General features: G+C 38.4%; 1 protein-coding gene across 1 annotated transcript in view; it reads left to right on the top strand.

Moving 5' to 3' along the window:
* Positions 1–23,030, top strand: part of U2af38 (U2 small nuclear riboprotein auxiliary factor 38) — a 100,705-nt gene that overhangs the window by 3,295 nt on the left and 74,380 nt on the right. The window contains exon 2 of the mRNA XM_076207107.1: positions 16,396–16,483. Within this exon, the coding sequence (XP_076063222.1) occupies positions 16,396–16,483 (88 nt within the window). The remainder of the gene's footprint in view (positions 1–16,395; positions 16,484–23,030) is intronic.

Raw genomic sequence — 23,030 nt, 5'->3', positions numbered from 1 at the left:
TAATTGGAGCTTTGTACACAATGTTCTCTATTCATAGTGTTTCTTTGGTAAATATGAGATTTAGTAGTGATGGGGTATCACTTTCCCTGGCTCAGGTGAATTCTCTGACATGTTGGTGCAAAAATGCATCTAACTTCTTAACTAGCATCATAAAACTTGGCATGCTCACTTTCCTATCCACCCTCCATCTTGTGCTGCTCCCATCTTATTTCTTTAAAATCAAAATCCCCACAAACTAGTACTTGGTTAACTTTTTCATTTCCCATTGCTAGAAGTCTTGGTTCAATGCATTGTACTCTTGTTTAGTATTGGATGGTCAGTAACTATATCTTAAGAGTGTACTACTCTGCCCAATCTTTATTTCATGTGCAACTTTTGTTGTCTCTTCAGGCTTTGTCCATTCTGATAACATATGTTCTTCTGTACAAGTATTGCCACACCACCACCACATCCAGGTTTTCTATCCCTTATATATATTACATATGAATGACATTCAAAGCACTGGGCAGACAAATCTAAGCCTTAATATTTTTTTTTATTGATAACCATCATTCAACCAGCCACTCAGCTCCGAAAATGCAGTAGAGAACTAGCCCATCCCCTGCACAAACTATGGAGATGCTCAGTGGACACAGGCATAGTATCAGAACAACTAAAGAAAGACACGGTAAGCCCAATTTTCAAGGGTGGAGACAAGACACTACCCAGAAATGACAGAAATTACAAACCAATCACCCTTACATCACACATAATAAACAACTGAGAAATGTGCCAGAAACATAATTATTGAATATCTGAAGAACAATAGTCACCTCAATGCTAACCAACATGGCTTCAGGCAAGGAAGGTCCTACTTCTCCAAACTGTTACCACACTATGACTGGGTGCTTTAAAACCTGGTTGAGGGAAAGAAAATGGATGTCGTGATCCTTGATTTTGCAAAAGCATTTGACAAAGTCAACCATGGTGTTTTGCTTCACAAAGTCAAATCCCTCAGCATGACAGGTAAACTGGGGAAATGGCTATATAACTTCCTAACAGGACATGTGCACTCATGGTAGACAGTCACAAGTCAGATGAGAGAGATGTCAGTGGAATGCCACAAGGCTCAATTCTGGGTCCTCAGGTCTTTAAATTCACATGGGAGATATTAGCACAAGTGTAAGGTTCCCATCTCTCATCCTTCACTGACAACACAAGCATAAGCTGCCATGTAACAGGAGAAGTGTCCTGCCTACAACAAGACCTTGATGTGGTATAAACCTAGACTAAGAGAAGCAACACAACCTTCAATGAGGGAAATTTGTAGATGTTAAGGCATGGCTCTAATAAGACTATAATGGACACAACTTCACTACACACTGAGGGAGGACAAGAAATTACCCCACCTCCACAAGTCAGATGCCTGGGTATCACCCTGAGTGAAGACTGCTGCTTCCAAAAACATATCTCAGAGGCAGTGACAAGAGCCAAAAGGATGGCAGGGTGGGTCCTCAGAACCACAAGGAAGTCACAAGTAATGCTGACACTATGGAAGGCCCTAATACAGCCCTTACTGAACTACTGTAGCCAATTGTGGTCACCTCACAAGAGGAGTGACATAAGTGGCTTGGGAAAAATGGAGGAAAAGAAGAAGGGATACCGGACAGAATGTCCATGAAGGCCAAAATATCATGATAGGATGTAATGACAGTGGATATAATGTCGCTAGAGGACGAAATGTCACATTAGGATGTAATGTAATAGGACAAAATGTCACAATGGGATGTAATGACAGTGGAGGACAAAAGATCACGATGGGAAGTAATGATAGTGGAGAACTAAATATCACGATAGGATGTAATGATAATGGAGGAGAAAATATCATGGTAGGATATAATGTCAGTGAAGGACAAAATATAATTTTAGGAAGGGATACCAGACAGAATGTCAATGAAGGCCAAAATATCATGATAGGATGTAATGACAGTGGAGGACAAAAGATCATGATGGGATGTAATTATAATGGAGGAAAAAATATCACGGTAGGATATAATGTCACTGGAGGACAAAATGTAACTTTAGAAAGGGATGCCGGACATAATGTCTCTGAACGACGGGAGGCCGGCGTGAATCATGGTAACGTAGGGGGACAAAATGTACAAAATAGTTCGGATGACCGTGATCGACCAGATGTCCGTGATGGGGGAAATGTTAATTTTGATAGGAGAAATGTTAATGAGGCATTGAACGTCAATGAAGGACCAAATAATAATATAGAGCAAGGTATAAATGAAAAACAAAATGATAATGTAAGATATGATATTGAAATTCAAAATGTGTCAAAAAGAAATAATCACGAGTTTCTTAAAACCATGTACTTTAATGCTCGTAGTATTAGAAACAAATTTCAAGAAATACAGGTGTATGTCAAAAGCGAAAATCTCGATATGATAGGAATAACTGAGACATGGTTAAATGGTACAGAGTTCGAAGCTGAATTTAATATTGCGGGATTTAAACACTTTCATCAGGATAGAAACCACAAGAAAGGTGGGGGTGTTCTATTGTACGTTAAAAACAATGTTCATGCTTGTGTTTTAGAGAAAGTGAAACAGGATGCATATGATAGTTTGTGGGTTAAGTTAACCCAAACAAATGGACAAAAAATTAATATAGGTGTAATATATAGGCCAAAGACATTATCATTAGCAGACGACAAACTGTTATTTCAAGAACTGTCTAGTTTCTGCGACCGGGATTTATTGATAATGGGTGATTTCAATTTTACTGACATTGATTGGATGACCCTTGAACATGGCCATATAGGTAGTCGCTTGTTTGATTTTCTTGGTGACAATTACTTAACTCAGCATGTAAAAGAGCCCACAAGATATGGAAACTTACTCGATCTTTTGATCACTAGCCGCGAAAGCATGGTAACTGATGTAGAAGTCGGTGAATCTGTTGCAAATAGCGATCACAACCTAGTTAGATTCAAACTCCTAAACAATTTTAGAATAGATACTTGTGTTTCTAAAATACCCGATTTCAGTAAAGCTAAGTTCATAGAACTACGTCAGGAGCTTCAGCTTACAGATTGGGAGGCAAAATTAAACGAAAGACCTGTAGATCAGATGTGGGAAATATTTCAAAATACGCTCACTAAGATGATTCAAACTTACATTCCTTTTAAGGACAGACGTCCCCCAAATCAGGCTCGCCCAAAGTGGCTCGACAAAGAAACTGAAAAAAGTATTGCTAAAAAGAGACAGGCTTATAAGAAATATAAGTACTCGGGTGTATCTAATGACTATGAAAGTTATGTATCAATACAGAGAGATTTAAAAAAGACAATAAGAAAAAGAAAACGACAATACGAAATGAACATCGCTGAGAAATCCAAAGAATTCTATAGTTACATTAGAGATAAAAAGGTTGTTAGGAATCACATTGGTCCACTAGTATCTGCTGACGGTCAACTTGAATATTCAAATGAAGGAATGTGTAATATCTTAAACAATTATTTTAGCTCGGTATTCGTAAACAAAACACCTCAAAGTGAATTCCAAACTGAAACCTGTGAAAAGTCTAGTGTAAACTTACTCGGTACGGTAAATATAACAAAAGAAAAAATTAAAAGGTGTATAGACAAACTCAAAGTTAATAAAACACCAGGGCCTGACGGTTGGCATCCAAGAATCTTAAAGGAAATGAAAAATGAGATTGTTGTTCCATTAGAAATTATTTTCAAGAAATCCATCATATCCGGAGATGTCCCAAGAGAATGGAAGCTAGCTAACGTTACTCCCATATTCAAAAAAGGTGACAAAAAGAAACCAAATAACTATAGGCCTATAAGTTTGACTTCAATCATAGGAAAAATAATGGAAACTATCATCAGAGATGCTATCGAACATCATTTAGAAAGTAACCGTTTGATAAATGATAGCCAGCATGGTTTCAGACGGAAACGTTCTTGCGTGACTAACTTACTCGAAATCTACAACACAGTTATCTCGAATTATGACAAAAGAAACAATATAGATTTAGTATATCTAGACTTTGCAAAAGCTTTTGATACTGTCCCACACGAAAGACTACTTACTAAATTAGCTTTGCATGGAATAAGTGGTAGCCTATTAGGTTGGACTAGTAATTGGTTGAATGATCGAAAACAGAGAGTTGTTTTAAATGGAAAAACTTCTGGATGGAAAAGTGTTGCAAGTGGAGTTCCTCAGGGTTCCGTTCTTGGGCCACTTCTATTCATAGTATATATAAATGATATAGACCATGGACTAAAATCTACTGTTTCCAAATTTGCTGATGATACAAAACTGTGCGGAGTGGCAAATAATCACTCAAACCAATTAGATATTCAAGAAGATTTAGATCAATTACAGCAATGGTCTGAAAAGTGGCTAATGAAATTTAACACAAGTAAATGCAAGGTAATGCACATAGGTAAAAATACCAGTAAGTACGATTACAAGTTATTTGGAAATTCGTTAACAAAAGTGGATAGTGAAAAAGATCTCGGCATAATTATCAGTAACGACCTCAAATCATCCAAGCAGTGTATTTCAGCCTCTGAGAAAGCAAATAAGATTCTGGGATTGATTGCGCAATCTTTTGATTTCAAAAGTCCATCACTCATTAACAAGCTATATAAATCGTTAGTTCGTCCACATTTGGAATATGCTGTTTCCGTATGGTCACCGAATCTCATTAAAGACATTGACAGATTGGAAAGAGTACAACGGCGAGCCACAAAACTGATTCCAAATATCAAAAATAAATCATATGAAAATCGACTAAAACATATGAATCTGTTTTCCCTAAAAAGGCGTAGACTCAGAGGTGACTTGATACAGGTCTTTAAAATTCTAAAGGGAATTGACAACATCAAAAGTGACCAAATTTTTACATTGAATGAGAATCAGACAAGAAACAATGGTCTCAAACTGTCCGGAAATAGATTCAATTTGGAAGTAGGTAGAAACAACTTTGCCAACCGTGTAGTTGAGTGGAATAAACTTCCTGCACAGGTAGTGCAATGTAGTTCAGTTCAAAGTTTTAAGAATCATTTAGATAAATACCTAAGTAAGATGCTGTAATGATTATAATTTATCTTATATTATTTGTTTTTGTTTTGTTATCATTTGTCTGTGATTTTTATTTATTATTAGTTATATGTCAATTTATTATTATTTACTATTTACCTGTTTGTTTATTATTTAACTATACCTATGCATTTATTTATGTATTTTATTTGTTATTTACATTATCATAGTTTTTATTTATTATTCTATTATTAATATGATTTTTTTTTCGCATCCGACCTAGATATGGATCAAAAGGTCTCCTGTCGGCATGCTCCGCCTTTGTAATCCTTTGTAATAAAACAAAAGAAGCTCACAAACAAGCTAGGAATGACCATATAAGAATTCACAGGGAGGAAGAAAGCAATTTTGAAAGAGATGTAGTGGATTAATGCAAAGATGAACCGAAACGGTTTACACATTTATGAATGGTAAATTGAGATGCAGGGAAGTAATCACCAAGATAATAGTGAGTGGTGAGGCCTCTGAAGAAGCCTCAGCTCAGGTAGAAATAATAAATGAGTTAACAACCAGTCATCACAAGAGTTTTTTTTAAGGAAAGTGAGGGAAGCAAAAACCAGGTTTAGAAGATATAAATGTAGAAGTGATGGATGTGCTCAATCTCTGGGGATTATTAGATGTGATAAAAGCATCAGGACCTGACAGGATCTCATAGTGGACAAAATTTACAGTCTTAGAAGGCAGTGTGCCACTTGATTGGAAAAGTGCAAATGTGGTGTCAGTACACAAAGGTGGAAATAAGGAGACACCAATAAATTATAGGCAGATATCACTAACCAACACAACAGTGAAATTATGTGAAAGGATTGTGAAAAATTGATGGGCCAAATGTCTTGAAAAGATGATCATTCTGAGAGACAGTTTGGCTTTAGATCTAGAAGGTCTTGTGTGTCGAACCTTTTAAGATTTTACTTGAGAGTTATTGATGTACTGCAAGAAAGAGAAAAGTGGGTTGACTGTGTGTACCTGGACCTAGAGAAGGCATTTGATAAAGTACCTAGCAGTCAACGTTTGTGGAAATTGGAGTGTGTTGGAGGACTGAGAGGCAAATTACTAGAATGGATGAAAAAAAAGTTGAAGGAAAGATACATGAGGACAGTAGTAAAGGATAAGATATCAAGCTGGAGAGCAGTAATGAGCAGAGTTCCACAAGCTTCAGTGCTTGCACCAATGTTTCATGTCTGTGTCAGTGACATAATGGAAGGAACAATAAGCTATGCCAACGTGCTTGCAGATGACATAAAAATCATAAGAATGAAAAATGAGGATGATGATAGACTATTGCAAAAAGATCTAAACACTACTTTTACATGGAGCCAAGAATGATATATAAAGTTCAATACCAAGGAATGAAAAATACTGGGAATGGGCAATAGTAGCAAAAGACCATCCTTAACCACTTCAATACGGGACTTAAATCTCGCGGGCAGCAGCCAATGCCAGCCGTATGACGTAACGAAATAATATTCGCATCATAAAATATAGTCGCCGCTTATATCGATCGTTCTCTCTTTCACCCGCGAATTTTGAAAACCACAGAGAATGGGATTCAGGGCGCATTTGGGAGAATGTAAAAACACAGGGGCGACTACAATAAATATAATCAAGACGCCGATATGGCAGCATCGCGAATCCACTTGCTCCTCATGACGCCTACGTGTGCGGCACCGTATGGAAGGGGTTAAACTATTCCTTGGAAAGTGAACCCATTACAAAAACAAAAGAAAAGAAAGATTCGGCAGTGATGATAAAAGACAACCTGTCACCTGACAGACATATCAGCAGAATTATGGGAGAGACAGGTAGACTGCTGCAAAAGATGAAATTGGCTTTCCTCCATATGGGAAGGCTTTAACCCCTTCCATACGGTGCCGCACACGTAGGCGTCATGGGGAGCGAGTGTATTCGCGAGGCTGCCATATCGGCGTCTTGATTATATTTATTGTAGTCGCCCCTCCATAATGACATTCTTTCTAATTCTTTTGTAATCGCATTTTCTATGGTTATCAAAATTCACGGGTGAAGAGAGAACGATCGATATAAGCGGTGACTATATTTTATGATGCGAGTATTATTACGACACGTCGTACGGCTGGCATTGGCTGCTGCCACCGAGATCTAAGTCCATGACGCCTACGTGTGCGGCACCGTATGGAAGGGGTTAAGAGGTCATGGGAGCAAATTAAGGAAGACCACATATGTAAAGGATGTGAAGAAATAGCCTTCCGCATAGAAGCATAAATAGAAGAGAGATTGGCTAAACTGGAGTTACCGACACTGGAGCAAAGAAGAGAGAGAGGTGACCTATTGACCATCTACAGAATCATGAAAGGCATAGAGGTACTCGATAGTGAGAACTTACTTAACTGGGACAAAAGAAACACAAGAGGACATGGAAAGAAAATAAAAAAACATAGCTATAGAAGAGAACTGAAGAAAAACAGTTTTCCTCATAGAGTTTTGGACACTTGGAACAAACTGGACAATGGAATAGTATGCGCAAAAACCATTCATGAGTTTAAAAACAAACTAGACACTGCAAGATACAAAGGCGGGACATCACGAGCATAGCTCCCCTTCCCGCAAAATACAACTAGGTAAATACAACTAGGTAAATACTTGGAATAGTTTAGGAAGTAATATAGCCCAAGCTTAAACAATACATGAGTTAAAATTTAAATATGGAACTGTACATTAATTTCATGCTAGGCATGATAGAAAATTAGAGAATAGGAGATGGTACCCAACAAGCATTACTCCTTTCTTGTATATTACAATTAGATAAATGGGGACCTCTGTGCTCAAGGTGCGTATGCGCCAAAAAACAATTTTCGAGAAAAACATGTTTAAAGTCTAACAACAATTACACAATGAAGAAAACAAAAAATATAAAGGTATTTGGTATGAAAAGATAGCTTAAGAGGAGACAAATTCCATGGTGTACTTTTTTTTTTTTTTTTTTTTTTTTTCAAAAGAGTTGTTCCTGCAGTGAAAAAATAAAAAAATCCAGGGGTAATTTCATATGTGTAAGTGTTTATCATCCGATTTTGTTAATTTTTGGCACAGTCAACAAGTGTATTAAAACTAAGAATCACTGGAAATTTCAGCTTAGAACTCTTATTGGTTATTGCTTTTCAGGCAATTTTAGGGAATGTTGGTCTTATAGTTGTGATTTGATTGCAATTTTTCTTGTAATGGCTGGGTGGATCAGAATAAGGGTTGATATTAGTCAGATTTATATAATGGTATTAAAGTTGCCATGATGATGTCTGGCATATACAATGATACCTTGAAATATGATTGCCCTAACATATGAAAAATTTGAGATATGATGTAAAAAAAAAAGAATTAAATTTACGCCCTAACATATGACAAAAATTCTGAGATATGATCTAGTGATATGCGATAATTTGAAACACCAGCAGTAGATGGCAGACTGTTCGCTTAGCTCCCAATGATTCCCAATGCTTCAGTTTGTGTGTTGTCTTCGTGTTTACATCTTTGCTGTCTGTTCGTCGTGTTTGTGCCTGTTTTGTGTATTATTATTTTGATTTTTATTAAGGTAGCTGAAGACTTCATAAAGACTTTTGAATCTATTGTAGCTCAAGAAGGATACATACCACAGCAAGTTTCCAACTGCGATGAAACTGGGCAGTTTTGGAAAAAAATGCCTAGGCACACATTTATCACCGCAGAAGAAAAGAGCCTACCTGGCCACAAGCCTATGAAAGATAGGCTTACTCTTGCCTTTTGCACTAATGCTAGCGGTGACTGTAAAGTTAAGCTGCTAATTGTGTATCACTCTGGAAACCCCAGGGCTATTAAAGCTCATAAAGTTTTGAAAGACAAATTATAAGTTATGTGGCAATCAAATAGTAAGGCATGGGTGACCTGTCAGTTTTTTATAGAGTGGATGAACTTAGTTTTTGTCCCTGCTCTCAAGAAATACGTAACGGAGAATGGTCTTTCACTTAAGTGTCTCCCTCTCTTGGATAATGTTCCTGGTCATCCTCCAGGCCTTGGGGATGACATCTTAGATGAATTCAAATTCATAAACGTTGTGTATCTGCCTGCAAATATGTCTATCCTCCAGCCCATGGAACAACAAGTCATCTCTAAACTTAAGAAACTGTTCACAAAGCAGCTCTTCAAATGTTGCTTCAAAGTTAATGAAAACACCAACCTAACATTACATAAATTTTGGAAAGACCATTACAATATCGTAATCTAAGACTCATAGATCTTTCCTGGCAAGGGGTTACCAGGAGAGCCTTGAACTCAGCTTGGAAAAAGCTATGGCCTGGAGTTGTTGCAGAGCAAGACTTTGAGGGATTCGAACATCCACCAGAGCCACCTGTTGAGGAGATTGTGTCCATTGGTTGTTCCATGGGGCTGGAGGTAGACGAGGCAGATGTTGCTGATCTTGTTGAGGAGCATGCTGAAGAACTCACGACAGAGGAGCTGAAGGAGTTACAGGAGACGATCCACTCAGAGGTGATGCTGGAACTCGGCAATGAGGAGGAGGTCGAGCAGGAAGAGGTCCTAACTTCACATGAAATTCGTGATATCTTTGCCAAGTGGCAAAAAGGGTCTGAATATCCTTGAGGGATAACCCCTTTTTCTGCAGATATTTGATAACACCATGGTACCAAGTTTTATCCACATTCACAAAATGTCTTTGGTTCTTTTCAAAGTCCTGAATTACTGCATCAGCACCAGTTAATCTGAAAAGAAACAATGGTGTTAGTATCAGAAAATGTTGAATTTAATGCATGAAAAATTTCATTGCTGTGGCATAACTCCTTCCAAGTCAGCCTGTGAACTTTTAGCCCACCCTTGTATATTAGGAAGGAGGAAGCTGTAAAACAAGTCTCTGTCATTAAGAGTGGTCTCAAATATTTTTTCAATGAATCTCACTGGGTTAGTAAAGAAAAGTTACAGTAGCATAGTATCCCCCCCCCCCTTTTTTTTTTTTAGCATGTTATATTGACTCTATCCAACAACCCTTGAGAAGGTGACATACTACAAATTCACACCAGGAACCACACTCTTAGATTTGCCCATAAGTTTGAAGACTCAGTCAAAACTACAACAGATATTTCTGCCCAGTTAGTCCCAATTACAACCTCAAATTACCCTGTCTCAGGTTCAGGTGTATTATCACACCAGTGACAGTCACGCTCAACTTCTGGTTTCAAACACCACTCTACACTACCTTCATGTTCATCCTGCCATAGACATAGACAGATTCCCATAAGTCACTATTGTTCAAGGCCAAGTCATTGTGCAGATAATTCCTTTAGACAAAACCAGAGACAGGAACCTCTTTATTCTGATTTCCACTGTAGGTTAGTGTACCTACTGGGTGTTCTAGAGGTGAATGAGACAAGGATTGATGCCTTGGAAATATCTGGTATGATAAATTTATTGGCAAAGCTCATTACACTGTAGTGCACACACTCATGTGAATATTGATGGAGCTGAGTTCTGCTGCCACATGTATGGTCTTCCCACAGCCACCCTTTCCACCCAATGCTTGACAACAGTGGACAGCAACTCAATATAGCCATCTGAAGTAAGTCTGAGTCCCTCTTCAAAGATGTGGGGTGCCATGACATGGCCTTCGCTGGAAAGACCATCACAGTTTGAGGGAACTTGGTCTTCATGAAGTCTGGGACTTCATGTGGACTGTAGGCTAGCCACCAGTTGTTCAGCACATTGTGCACCTGGCCCTGGCAGAAGTTCTTGTCTGAGAAGGTATTCAAGGAGCACTGAGCTGCAGCTAAGATTTTCAATTTTTTTTAATTCGGCACGAACCATCATGATGCAGGTCACTCTCTTCCAATATTCCGATGCTTTCCAGTCATCCATGCTCTCTAGCTATTAAATCCTTCAAATGGTTCTGAAATGACAGATAAAAAAATTATCAAATCCTGAACACCCTGTATATACAGTGTACTACAAATCATACAATGTCACAAGCAAGCACATACAATATACAGCAAATATACAATACTACAATTACACCATTACTTTGCTTGACTACCACCAGTGGCAGTTCTTCCTATGGGCGGTCGCCCAGGGCGGCATTGCCCCCTTCCAAATGCAGATCAAATCATGAGTGCCTGAGTCTATCAATACCAAATGTATATAAAAGTCCCATAAAAGGAAAGAGAGACGGACTTTGACGCGTATGATACTCATAACAAAGAGAAAGAGAGAGAGAAATTCTGTTTATTTATTTATTTTTTGCAAGGTTTGTAAAATTTGCAAATGATTTACTTTTATTCTGTAGTAGCAATAAATATTTCAATCAAAAGTTGTTTTGTGAAAGTTTTGGTCATCTTAAACTTATTTACATTGTGGAGGGGGAGAAGCCAAGCATTTTATGTACATTGTGGAAGGGGGGCGCCGAAGGTGAGGTTCGCCCAGGGCGCCATGTAGGCTAAGTCCGCCACTGACTACCACCACTTGGTGACCCCATCGAGCAAATGAGAAAAAGAAATGACTGCAGCAAGACAAAATAAACAATTTACATAGCATGTTCCACATACACAATAGTGTGATTACAAAAGTGTGGAAAAGAATTATTAAATCAGCACACCCTAATACATAAACATAACACACAAGATAACATACTCTACACACACCACATTATAGAATAGTTTTACAAAAGTGTGAAGAGAAAAAATTACATGAACATACATATATGACATATAAGGACTATACATATGAATACATAAGAGCTGCATACAAAATATAAAGATACATATGAACTGCATATAAAATATAAAGATACATATGAATTGCATACAAAATATAAAGATAAATACAAACTGCATACAAAATATAACATATGAACTGCCATACTCAAAAAGGATAACTGCAGAAGAGACCTGAAAAAGAACAGCTTCCCACACAGAGTGATAGATATATGGAACAAACTGGATGAAGAAATAGTGTGTGCAAACACAATACAAGAATTTAAGAACAAACTTGATTTTGCGAGATACAAAAACTGGTCACCAAGAACATATTCCCCTTCCCGTATAATACAACTAGGTAAATACAACATAGAAAGATATCTAATAATTGCATACAATATAGATACCTAATAATTGCATACAACTTAAACAAGAGACAAAAGGTAGCAATTGCCGGATGTGTGGGACATGACACTTGAAAGGACATTACAAAATGCAATTCAGGAAAATAAACTTAATAGTTAAACAATACAAAATGCAAAGTACAGATCAAGACAATCATGAATAATAATATAACCAATGCACATGTACAATTATGAAGACATAGGATCCCTTGAACGGAGATAATAATTGTGAGGGGTAGATACAGAAGGCACAGTTTGTACCAGAAGTGTCTGTACAATTAGGAATGCCAACACAGGCACTTCAGCAAAATGTTGCAAGACCATGGACAACATAGTGAAGTGGCTTTCCACATCCTTGGAAACTAAGAGGAAATCATCCAGGTAAACAAAAGTCCATCCCCGACTAGGTCATGAAAAATGGAGGTAATCAAGTGTTGTCAATTCAAGGGAGCATTCCACAACCCCATGGGGCAACGAAGCCATTACCAAAAGCCTGCTTTTAAGTCTAGGGTGGTGAACACCATATTACCAGTTCCAATGGACTGGAGAAAGTCACTTAATACAGGCAAAGGGTAATGGTCTGGAACAATGACCTCGTTTACTTGCCTATAATCAATAACAGGACAAAAAGACCCATCTTCCATACAATCCAGGAGGAGCAGCAAGTTCCACTCTGAGTGAGACTCTTGCACAACGCTTTCACGTAACAAGTCGACAACTGAAGACTGTGCTGTAAGTTGACACGATTGAGGCATCCTGTAAGAGGGAACATAAACAGGATGAACACCTGGCTGAAGATCAACACACTGAACCACATGATTTGTAACACCTAATGGATCCACCAGGTGAAGCCAAAGCTTGACAGTGGTTAACTAAGAGTGCAATGAAATAAGGCATCTCATCAGGAAAATCAAGCTCACCAATATATAATGCAAACTTGGAGGCCAAGTGAGCATTGTCACTTGCTTGTGGAGACTGTAGCACAGAAGCTGCCATGATAGGAGGTGAATCCTGGAAAGCATCAACATCAGTGACTTGAAAGGAGCCTAAGTGACTGCCAGGAGAGAGGGCAATAGGAGCAGCCATGACGTTGGTTACCATAGCTGTGGTAACATGATCCTTACAAATGGTGAAGAGAGTTCCTTCCAAAGCAAGGCAATAAACACAAACAGAACTAGGCCAAGATAAAATGTTAGACCCCATTGGAGCACCTGAAATGTGCACTGGGACTCCTGAATTTAAAGGTCCAATATGATGCTCTCCTACTGTAACAAAACAAATATGTTTTGCCACATGAAATGGTGATTTAGCAGGTGATGTAAAGCCTTGGGGGGACTTCCTTGGATTTATTCTCAGGTACAAAGATTATATACAATGAGAGGTAAGGGAGAGGGTCTCCCTACCTCTACTAACTAGGTCCTTGACCTAGGCAGCCCTAGTGCTAGGTACATGACCAAGGCACTCCTAGTGCTGGGCCTTGACCTTGGCACTCCTGCCAGGTATGTGACCTGGGCAGTCCTATCTCTCGGCGGCACAGCCACCGTAGTAAAGGGGGACAGGTAGGTTTTGTGGGTTGCCATATGCGAGATGTGTTACTCGTTAGATATAGTTATGGGTGTTAGTTTTGTTATATGGGGGTTGTATGGTTGTTGGGTGTATATATATAAAGTTATTGGGTTAGGTATGAGAAAGGGTTTTGATGGGCCTGTCTGGTGACATTTGGCATCTTGTGTTGTGACACTGCAGGGGGCGTCCTGTTATCTTTGCATCGAGTCAGGTGTTTTGAGATTCTTAATTCGGTGATGTCTGCAAGGTTTGGTGTCTTGCCAAAGACGAGTACCATGTTGCATGTGTGTGGATCACGTGTGTGGTTGGTGATGGTTAGTGTTGGTTACATTACAACAACAGCAGCACAAGAATGAATAGGAGAGTTAAAGTGATTAAAACCTTTTGAAGGCAACCATGCAGTCAGATCATGCACAGGAAGGGAGTCACAAACAGAAACTGGCCTATCTGTTGCAGGAATAACAAAATTATGGAAAGTCACCATGCAGCAACTAGGAGAAATAGCAATGCCATGCTCTGTAAAAGTAGCAATGCCCAAGAGGCAATTGCACATAAAAGCAATCCCAGATACAACAAAAGTAACCTGGAAAATGGCAAGCAAGAAACTGTAAGGGAACGCAAACAGACCTAAGAATAGGCAATAGAAAACTTTGTACAGAATGCAAAAAATTCTTTCGCAACATGAACTGGGAAAAATTCTTAAATGAAGAAACAGCGATTGAAGAGAAATGGAATATATTAAAGGAAATTTATAATGAGGGAGTGAATGAATACATACCACAACAAAAAAAAGGAAACAACATAAAAAGCTGGTACAACAAAAATGTAATAAGGCTAAGGATAAAAGAGACAAAGCTTGGGAAAAAAAAAACAAGAAAACAAGCAAATGGCTAATGTACATCAAACTAAAAAAAGAGAAACTACAAAAAAATATATATATATATATATATAGAAAAATGCAAAGAAGAACCCAAACTATTTTACAGGTATGTAAATGACAAACTGAAGAATAAATAAGAAATAGAAAAGCTGCGCCAGGTTAAATATGCATATACAGAAAAACTGGAAATGGCTGAAATTATGAACAACCACTTCAAATCAGTATTTACAATAGAAAACTCACCTAACTGTGAGGAAATAGAGAGATATCCCCCTCAATGAAAAATAATTGTAACACAGAAGGAAATCAGTGACTAAATCAAAAGTCTTGATGTCAGAAAATAACATGGTCCAGACAGAATTGCAAATTGGATACTGAAAGAATACATGGAGGAATTAACAGATAAAATATACAATATAATTAAATTCTCATTTCAAGAAGGAAAGGTGCCACAGGACTGGAAGAATGCAAATATTGTACCAATTTATAAGGGAGGAAACAAGGAAGATCCATCAAATTACAGACCGGTCTCCCTGACAAGCAAAGTGACAAAAATTTGTGAAAAGGTAATCAAAAATAGATGGGTTAAACATTTGAAAGAAAAAAACTATACTGAATCCAAATCAGTTTGGATTCAAACAAGGAAGATCATGTACAACAAACTTAATCAGCTTCTACTCGAGATTAATAGATATAATACAAGAGAGAGATGGTCGGGCAGACTGTGCCTTTCTGGACCTACAAAAGTCATTTGATAAGGTACCACACAAGAAACTAATAAGGAAAATAGAGTCGATAGGTGGCATCAGAGGAAAATTATTGGAATGGATGAAAGACTTCCTGACTGGGAGGAAAATGAGAGTAGTAATTAGAGATAAATTCTCAAATTGGGAAGAAATGATAAGTGGTGTCCCGCAGGGATCAGTACTGGCCCCGATCATGTTTGCCATATACATAAATGACATGGATGAAAGAGTAGAGTCTTATATGAATTTATTTACAGACGATGTAAAAATACTAAAGAAAGTAAGAATGGAGGAGGATTGCATCTCATTACAACAAGACTTTGACAAGATCTGGAAATGGACTCAAAAGTGGGAAGTGAAATTCAATATCAAGAAATGCAGTATAATGGAATTTGGAAAAAAGTAAAAACAGAATATCAAGAGATTATAAGATTGGTGAAGAAGAGGTCAAAAAAAGTAAACTCCTGACCTCTGCCCCAAGTAGCAGTGTTCTAACTTGCTCAACCTCATAAAAATAATTGTTGCCTTGGGTTTCACTGACTGGGAGCCTGCAGCCTCACAGTGGCTGGCAATGGTCCTTGGACCCACACATAGATTTGTATGGGAAGAAACTTAGACTATATATGCATTGTATCAGTGCGCAGCTGCTTTTATAGGAGCAGTCACAAGTTGTTATCTCTTATATGAATAGATGGAGAAAATAGTTGAAATTGAAGAATGTCAGCCCCCCAAGGCTGCAGTTGGAAATGAGGATGTTGACAGGTTTCTGAAGATGAGTGCCAGTGAGATCATTTTTCTCTGATATCCGTCTTGCAGGACCATCACTAACAGGTATTCAGTGGTAGTGAAAGGGCTTGACCTATTATGATTAACTCCCTTCTGTCTGGAGTAGTATTTATCCTTTTATTTTGGCTACTGCCACATTATGTCATTTGTGATTCCTGTGGGAGTTGAAAGGTTAAATATCTTAATTATTCAATTTTCTTTATTCAGGGTCAACTGCAGTTTCTACTTCAAGATAGGTGCATGTCGCCATGGAGACCGCTGTTCTCGTATTCATAACAAACCAACCTTTAGTCAGGTGAGTTAGCATTTTACATATATTGAGATGCATCAACAAAATTATTTTCAAGACATCTTTTTTTTTTTCCATTTCATTTCAATTTTGTTTTGATTTGATATTCATTGCTGGCTTCACTGTTGTAGTAATTCATGTCATACTTTGAATAACTGGGATTTTTTTCCTGTCAATGTTAAGACTAGATCACTTTCGACTACAGCTCAAATAATTCTGAATATACTATTTAGGGATGCTCAAAAAGTAACAGGAGTCAGATGGTATAGATATTTTAGCTGCAGTATGCTGTGCAAGATATAATTGATATACCATATTGCTCATTTGTACTAATCAGCATGACACCACTCATTGTAGCATTTGGTTGGCAAAGAACTTTGAGTAATGTCTCCTTTGTGGATTTTAATAAGATGGATTGCTGAGTACTTGCCAGTGCTATTCATCTTATCTCACCCTAGATATGGTGGTTTGTGCCAACTGTGGTGCAGCAGTGCTAGGCAGAGATTCGGAATTGGTGATTGAGAATGGGGTGATGATATTCGTTAACTCGTATTTCACTAACTAGAAACCTGCGGCCCCACTATAGCTAACAACAATCCTCGCCCATCTATAGATCCCTCAAGAAAGTAACCACAGCCTTTTTTTCTGTATTGTATTCGAATGGGACTGCTTCTCTATCACCAGCTGAAAGCAATAGGAGAAGAGGAGCAGTCACAAGTCAGCTGTCCATAAGAATATAGAATGAAGGAGACTACAAGAGACTGTAGGCAGTTCCATGTCCATTACCTTCTGTCATCCCCATCCTTAAATCTTCTCTTAAAAAACAGTATTTTCAAGACTACATGATTACTAAGTCAATTCCATTTGTTCACAACTCTGTTGATAAACCAGTTCTTCCCTATTTCCTTCTTAAACCTATGTGAAAAGATGAGCCCAGTCAAGAGACTGCATCAGCCTCATGGGGCTTCACCTGTAGATGAAGGTGAGGGGATTGACAGGTTTTGAAAATGGACAGCAGGTGATGATTCTTTTCACTGTCCATTTTGCAGGACCACCTGAAGCAGTTACCCATCATTGGTTCCTTGAGTATAGAAGGATATGGAAATTGAACCAGTTGTTATTTGCAGATGGCAAGGTGCTTATGATAGAATTTGAGGAGGTATTAAAGCATTTGATAACTGAGTTTGGAAGGGAACTTTTAGAATAATAAAGGATTGAGAGAGACAACTGGATATTAACACAGAAAATAATAATGTCACCAATATAGTGTATGGGGGGAAGAAGTGCAGGCAAGTAGGTCATTTATGAACAGAGGAAAAATTAGGAGATAGATCAGAGCCCAGTAGGACACCAGAGATTAGGCAGGAAAAAGAATAGTGGCTCTACAACAAAAGCTTTAGAGTAGCCAGGAAGAGAATCAGAAATTAGGGAGCAGGATGAGGGCACATTTCTTGATTGTGCTGTGTAAAAATATCATTCACACATAACCACTCCCTATCCCCCCTATCCCCCACCCACTCCCTTCCACATCACAGTTTCATCCATACACAGTCATTCTCCACTCATCCCTATCTTCTGCCTTCTCCCTTCCTTCCTCAACAGACATCCCCCTTGTTCTCAATGCCCCTTTTTCCATCTCATCCTTGGTCATCCCCTCATGTTCGCTCCATCCACCTCTGCCTTCCACACTTCTTATACTAATCTTCATTCTTTTCATGTGTCCAAACAGTCCCAATACTCTTTTATTGATCTCATCTGCCATATCCTTTTTCACTCCCACTCTCCTCCTCACCTCCTTATTTCTCACTATATCCAGCCTAGGAACCCCTACCATACTTTTCAGATATTTAATTTCAAACACATTTAAACTCTTCCATGTCTCTACCCCATACAGTGATGTCAGCACAATTACCCCTTAGGAAAAAAAATGAGAAAAGAACAGAAAAAGAAAGGAGTTTTTTTGGAGAGTAATGGTACATACATATACCAAAGGCATTTTCCCCCTTACACGGGGGGTAGCCAAAAAGAAAAAGGCATAGAAACCACTCCCACCCAATCCATTCCCTACATATCCCACTCCCCTCCACCCTCCTCCCTCCCTCTTATCTTGGCACTTCCTGGATGACAGGTCATCCCTGCATCCTGTCCACTGCCCTGGGTCAGAGGCAGTGTTGCAAGACACAGCACATCCACAGCAAGGCCACTTCATAAATTCGGCAACCCCCCCTTCTCCATCCCCTCATGCAGAAAAGGAGAAGATGGGGAGAAATCACTTCGGGCTGCATCAATTTTTTTTCGTACATTCTTCCTCACCCCCCCATCCCCCATCCACTCCCCCTCATGCATTACAGCATCATCCATACATAACCCTTCTCCATTCACCCCTATCTTCTGTCCTCTCCCTTCCTTCCATGTGTCCAAACTATCCTGATACTCTTTCATCAACCCTATCTCCCAGCTCCCTTTCCAACCCTTTTCTCCTCCACACCTCCTCATTTCTCACTCTATCTAGCCAGTAACTCCTATCATACTTCTCAGACATTTCATCTCAAACACATTCAAACTCCTTCTCTCTTCCTCTCTTATGTTCCATGTTTCTGCCCCATTACAGTGTTGTTGGCACAATCACTCCTTCATATAACCTCCTCTTAGCATCCATTCCCAGATGTCTATTTCTCATTACACTTTTTAATCCACCATGGCATTTACTCGCTTCTCTCAATCTATATTGTACTTCCACCCCCACTCCCTTTCCTGCCACATTTGCATCCAAGTATCTAAAACTATCCACTTCCCCCAGTCTCTCACCCTTAATGCTCACTTGCAGCCTGCTGTCACTCTCCCCTTGTACATCTCATCACCTTACTTTTACCCACATTTATCTTCAGTTTCCTTCTTTCACACACCTTCTCAAACTCTGTCACTAACTTCCTCAGTCCCTTCTCTGAACCTGCTACAAGCACAGTGTCATCACCAAACAACAACTGGCTTATTTCCCACTTTTCTCCATTTTTTTAACCATCTACAACCCCTGACCCACTACCCTTGCATTCACCTCTCGCACCACCCCATCCATGTATAGATTGAACAGCCAGGGCGACATAACACATCCCTGACGAAGTCCCACCTTTACCTCCAACCATTCACTCTCTCCATTTCTAATCGTAACACAAGCTCTACTACTCTCGTAAAAACTCTTGACTGCTCTTAACATCTTTCCTCCTATCCCATATATCTGTAGTACCTCCCATAGTACCTTTCTGTCTACCCTGTCGTAAGCCTTTTCCAGATCCATAAAAGCCCAAAAAACATCCTTACCTTTTTCTATAGCCTTCTCACATATCTGTCTTACCACAAAAATCTGATCTACACAACCCCTACCTGTCCTAAAACCACACTGTTCCTCACCAATTACTCCCTCTGTTCCTCTCCTAATCCTCTCAATCAAGACCCTCCCATAAGTCTTCCCAACTACACTCAACAAGCTGATCCCTCTGAAACTACTACACTCACACTTGTCCCCCTTTCCCTTGTAAAGTGGAACTATACGGGCACTCCTCCATTCATCCGGCACTCTACCCTCTCTTAAACAAACATTAAATAACCTCACCAGCCAGTCCACCATAACTGTACCTCCTTTTTTCAGACATTCTGCATGGCATTCATCCAACCCAGGTGCCTTACCTGCTCTCATCATCTTAACAGCTGCCTTCACTTCATCTTTCCCTATTTCTCCTCCATTTTCCTCACTCATCACTCTCATTTTCTTAGCGCTTCCCACTGCAACTATCTTTCCCTCCCTATCCTCCTTCACACATTTAGCAACTCCCTAAAATACTCTGCCCACCTTCCTCTCACTGCCTTCTCTTCCATTATCATCTCTCCACCTGTACCTTTTACCTTTTCTTCTCTACTTGATTCACCTCCTCTTCCTCTTTCTTTCCAATACATCTTTTTGTTACTTTCAAAATTTTCTGTCATACTCTTACCCCATTTCACATCTACTCTCCTCTTTCTTTCCTTTATCTTATGCTTAACTTCCCTTCTCTTTACTTTGTACCTCTCATATGATCACCTCGTCCTAATTTTTAGCCAATCTATGAATGCCTGCTTCTTCTCTTCTACACCCTTCTTTGCTTCCTCATCCCACCACTCACTACTCTTCCTTCTATTTCCTCCTGCCCTCCTTGTTCCACACACCATCTTTGCACACCATATGACTCCCTCCTTGAACCATCCCCATTCTTCCTCCACTCCTAATTCTACTCTATCCTTTACTTCCCCTCCACTTCTCTCTCAGCTTCTTCTTATACATAAGTGAAAAGGAAATGCAGGAGAAACAAGAAAAGGAAAAAAATTAAAGATAACATATACCAACATAGACAGATTGATATCAGGAATCGATGAATTGAATGACTGTCTAGAACAAGAAAAAACAGATATAATGGGATTTTGGAGACAAAATTAAGAGGATCATTACCACCAAATAGTATAGGCCAAAGATTATATAATTGTTGGTACAGAAATAGAGAAACAAAGCAGGGTGGAGGAGTGATGTTACTAACCAAGAAAGGCCTAAATGTGACAAAAATTACAGAAGGAGAGAACAATGTGGAATTGATTATGATAAGAGTTGAGGATAGAGATATGAAAATAGAAAGTATGCAGTGATTTATGTCCCACCTAAAACGCACACATGGAATGAAAGTGAACACTCCAAAATGCTGGAAGACACAAGAAAAACATTAAATGAAATACTAAAGAAAGAAGGAAATCTGGTAATTATGGGTGATTTTAACTTGAAAGAAATATGTTGGGAAGAAATGACTGTGAAAGGTGGAGAAGATCACTGGGGAAACATATTACTGGAAATGACCATTAATTACACATTGACGCAATGGGTCAAGGAAAACACCAGATATAGAAATAACAATGAACCCTCAAGATTGGATTTGATATTCACATCAGAACCCGAAATTGTGGATAAAATCGAATACAAGACACCAATTGGAAAAAGTGATCACATACTAATAGAACTAGAATTAAATGAAGAAACAAATATAGAAATTAACGAAAACACAGAAAAGGAAGACTAATGTACAACAAAACAGATTTTGAGAAACTTAGAAAATTCTTTCGAGAAGCAAATTGGAAAAAATTTAATAATGAAGAAACAAAGGTGGAAGAGAAATGGACAATTTGGAAGGAAATCTATAATGAAGGTGTGGATAAGTATGTACCTAGACAAAAACAGGAAAGGGTATATATAAAATCCTGGTATAATAAAAAGTGCAGTGAGGGAAAATACAGAAGAGATAAAGCCTGGAAAAGGTGGAAAAAGGAAAAAAAATGAGAAATGGAAAATATACACACTAAGAAATAAATATGTAAAAGTACGTAGAGAAGAAAAGAGAAATTATGAAAAGGACAATAGATAAACGTAAAGATCAGCCCAAATTATTTTATAGATGTGTAAATGGTAAGCTAAAAAATAAACAGGAAATACTTAAATTATGTCAGATATTATGAACAAATATTTCAAATTTGTATTCACCAAAGAGGAAAAAATCTACAAAACTGTGATCAAAGAATCAAAGTAAGATTTCCTCCATTGAAGAAATTAAACATTACTCAGAATGAAATAAGGAATCAAATATTAAAGCTTGACGTTAACAAGTCACATGGCCTGGACGGAGTTGCAAGCTGGATACTGAAGGAATGTATAGACAAACTAACAGGAAAAATATATAAAATAATTGAATGCTCACTCAAAGAAGGAAAACTACCAGGAGACTGGAAAAATGCCAATATAGTGCCAATATATAAAGGGGGAAATAAGGAATACCCAACAAATTATAGACAGGTGTCCCTAATGAGTACAATAGTTAAGATTTGAGAGAGAATCATCAAAGATAGATGGACAAAATATCTGGAGGAGAATAATATACTGAACCTGAGGCAGTTTGGGTTCAGACAAGATCATGTACCTTTAAATTCAATTTGTTTCTATTCAAGATTGATAGACATATTGCAAGAAAGGGATGGCTGGGCAGACTGTGCCTTCCTGGACTTACAAGAGGCATTTGATAAGGTACTACTCAGAAAATTACTATATAGACTGGAAACAATAGGAGGCATACATGGAAAACTATTGAATTGGATGGAGGACTTCCTACAGGGAAGAAAAATGAGAGTGGTGCTCAGAGACAAATATTCAAAATGGGAAGAAATGAGTAGTGGCATCCCACAGGGGTCAGTACTAGCTCTGATAATGTTTGCTATATATGTAAATGACATGGACGAAGGCATTGAAAGTTACATGAACTGCTTTGCAGATGACACAAAATTATTAAAGAGAATAAACTCCGAAATAGACTGTGACTCATTGCAGAGGGATCTGAACGAAGTCTCAGAGTAGTGCAAGAGATGGAAGGTAAAATTTAACATTAAGAAGAGCAGTATAATTGAATTTGGAAAAAGCAAGAAGAGAATATCAGGACAGTATAAAATTGATGAAAAGGAAGTAAAGAAAGTAAATTCTGAAAGGGACCTA

This window comes from Oratosquilla oratoria, chromosome 23 (genome assembly GCF_046742065.1).
Source record: "Oratosquilla oratoria isolate Oo_2021 chromosome 23, ASM4674206v1, whole genome shotgun sequence".
Lineage (NCBI taxonomy): Eukaryota > Metazoa > Arthropoda > Malacostraca > Stomatopoda > Squillidae > Oratosquilla > Oratosquilla oratoria.
This window is presented reverse-complemented; position numbering and strand designations above follow the sequence as displayed.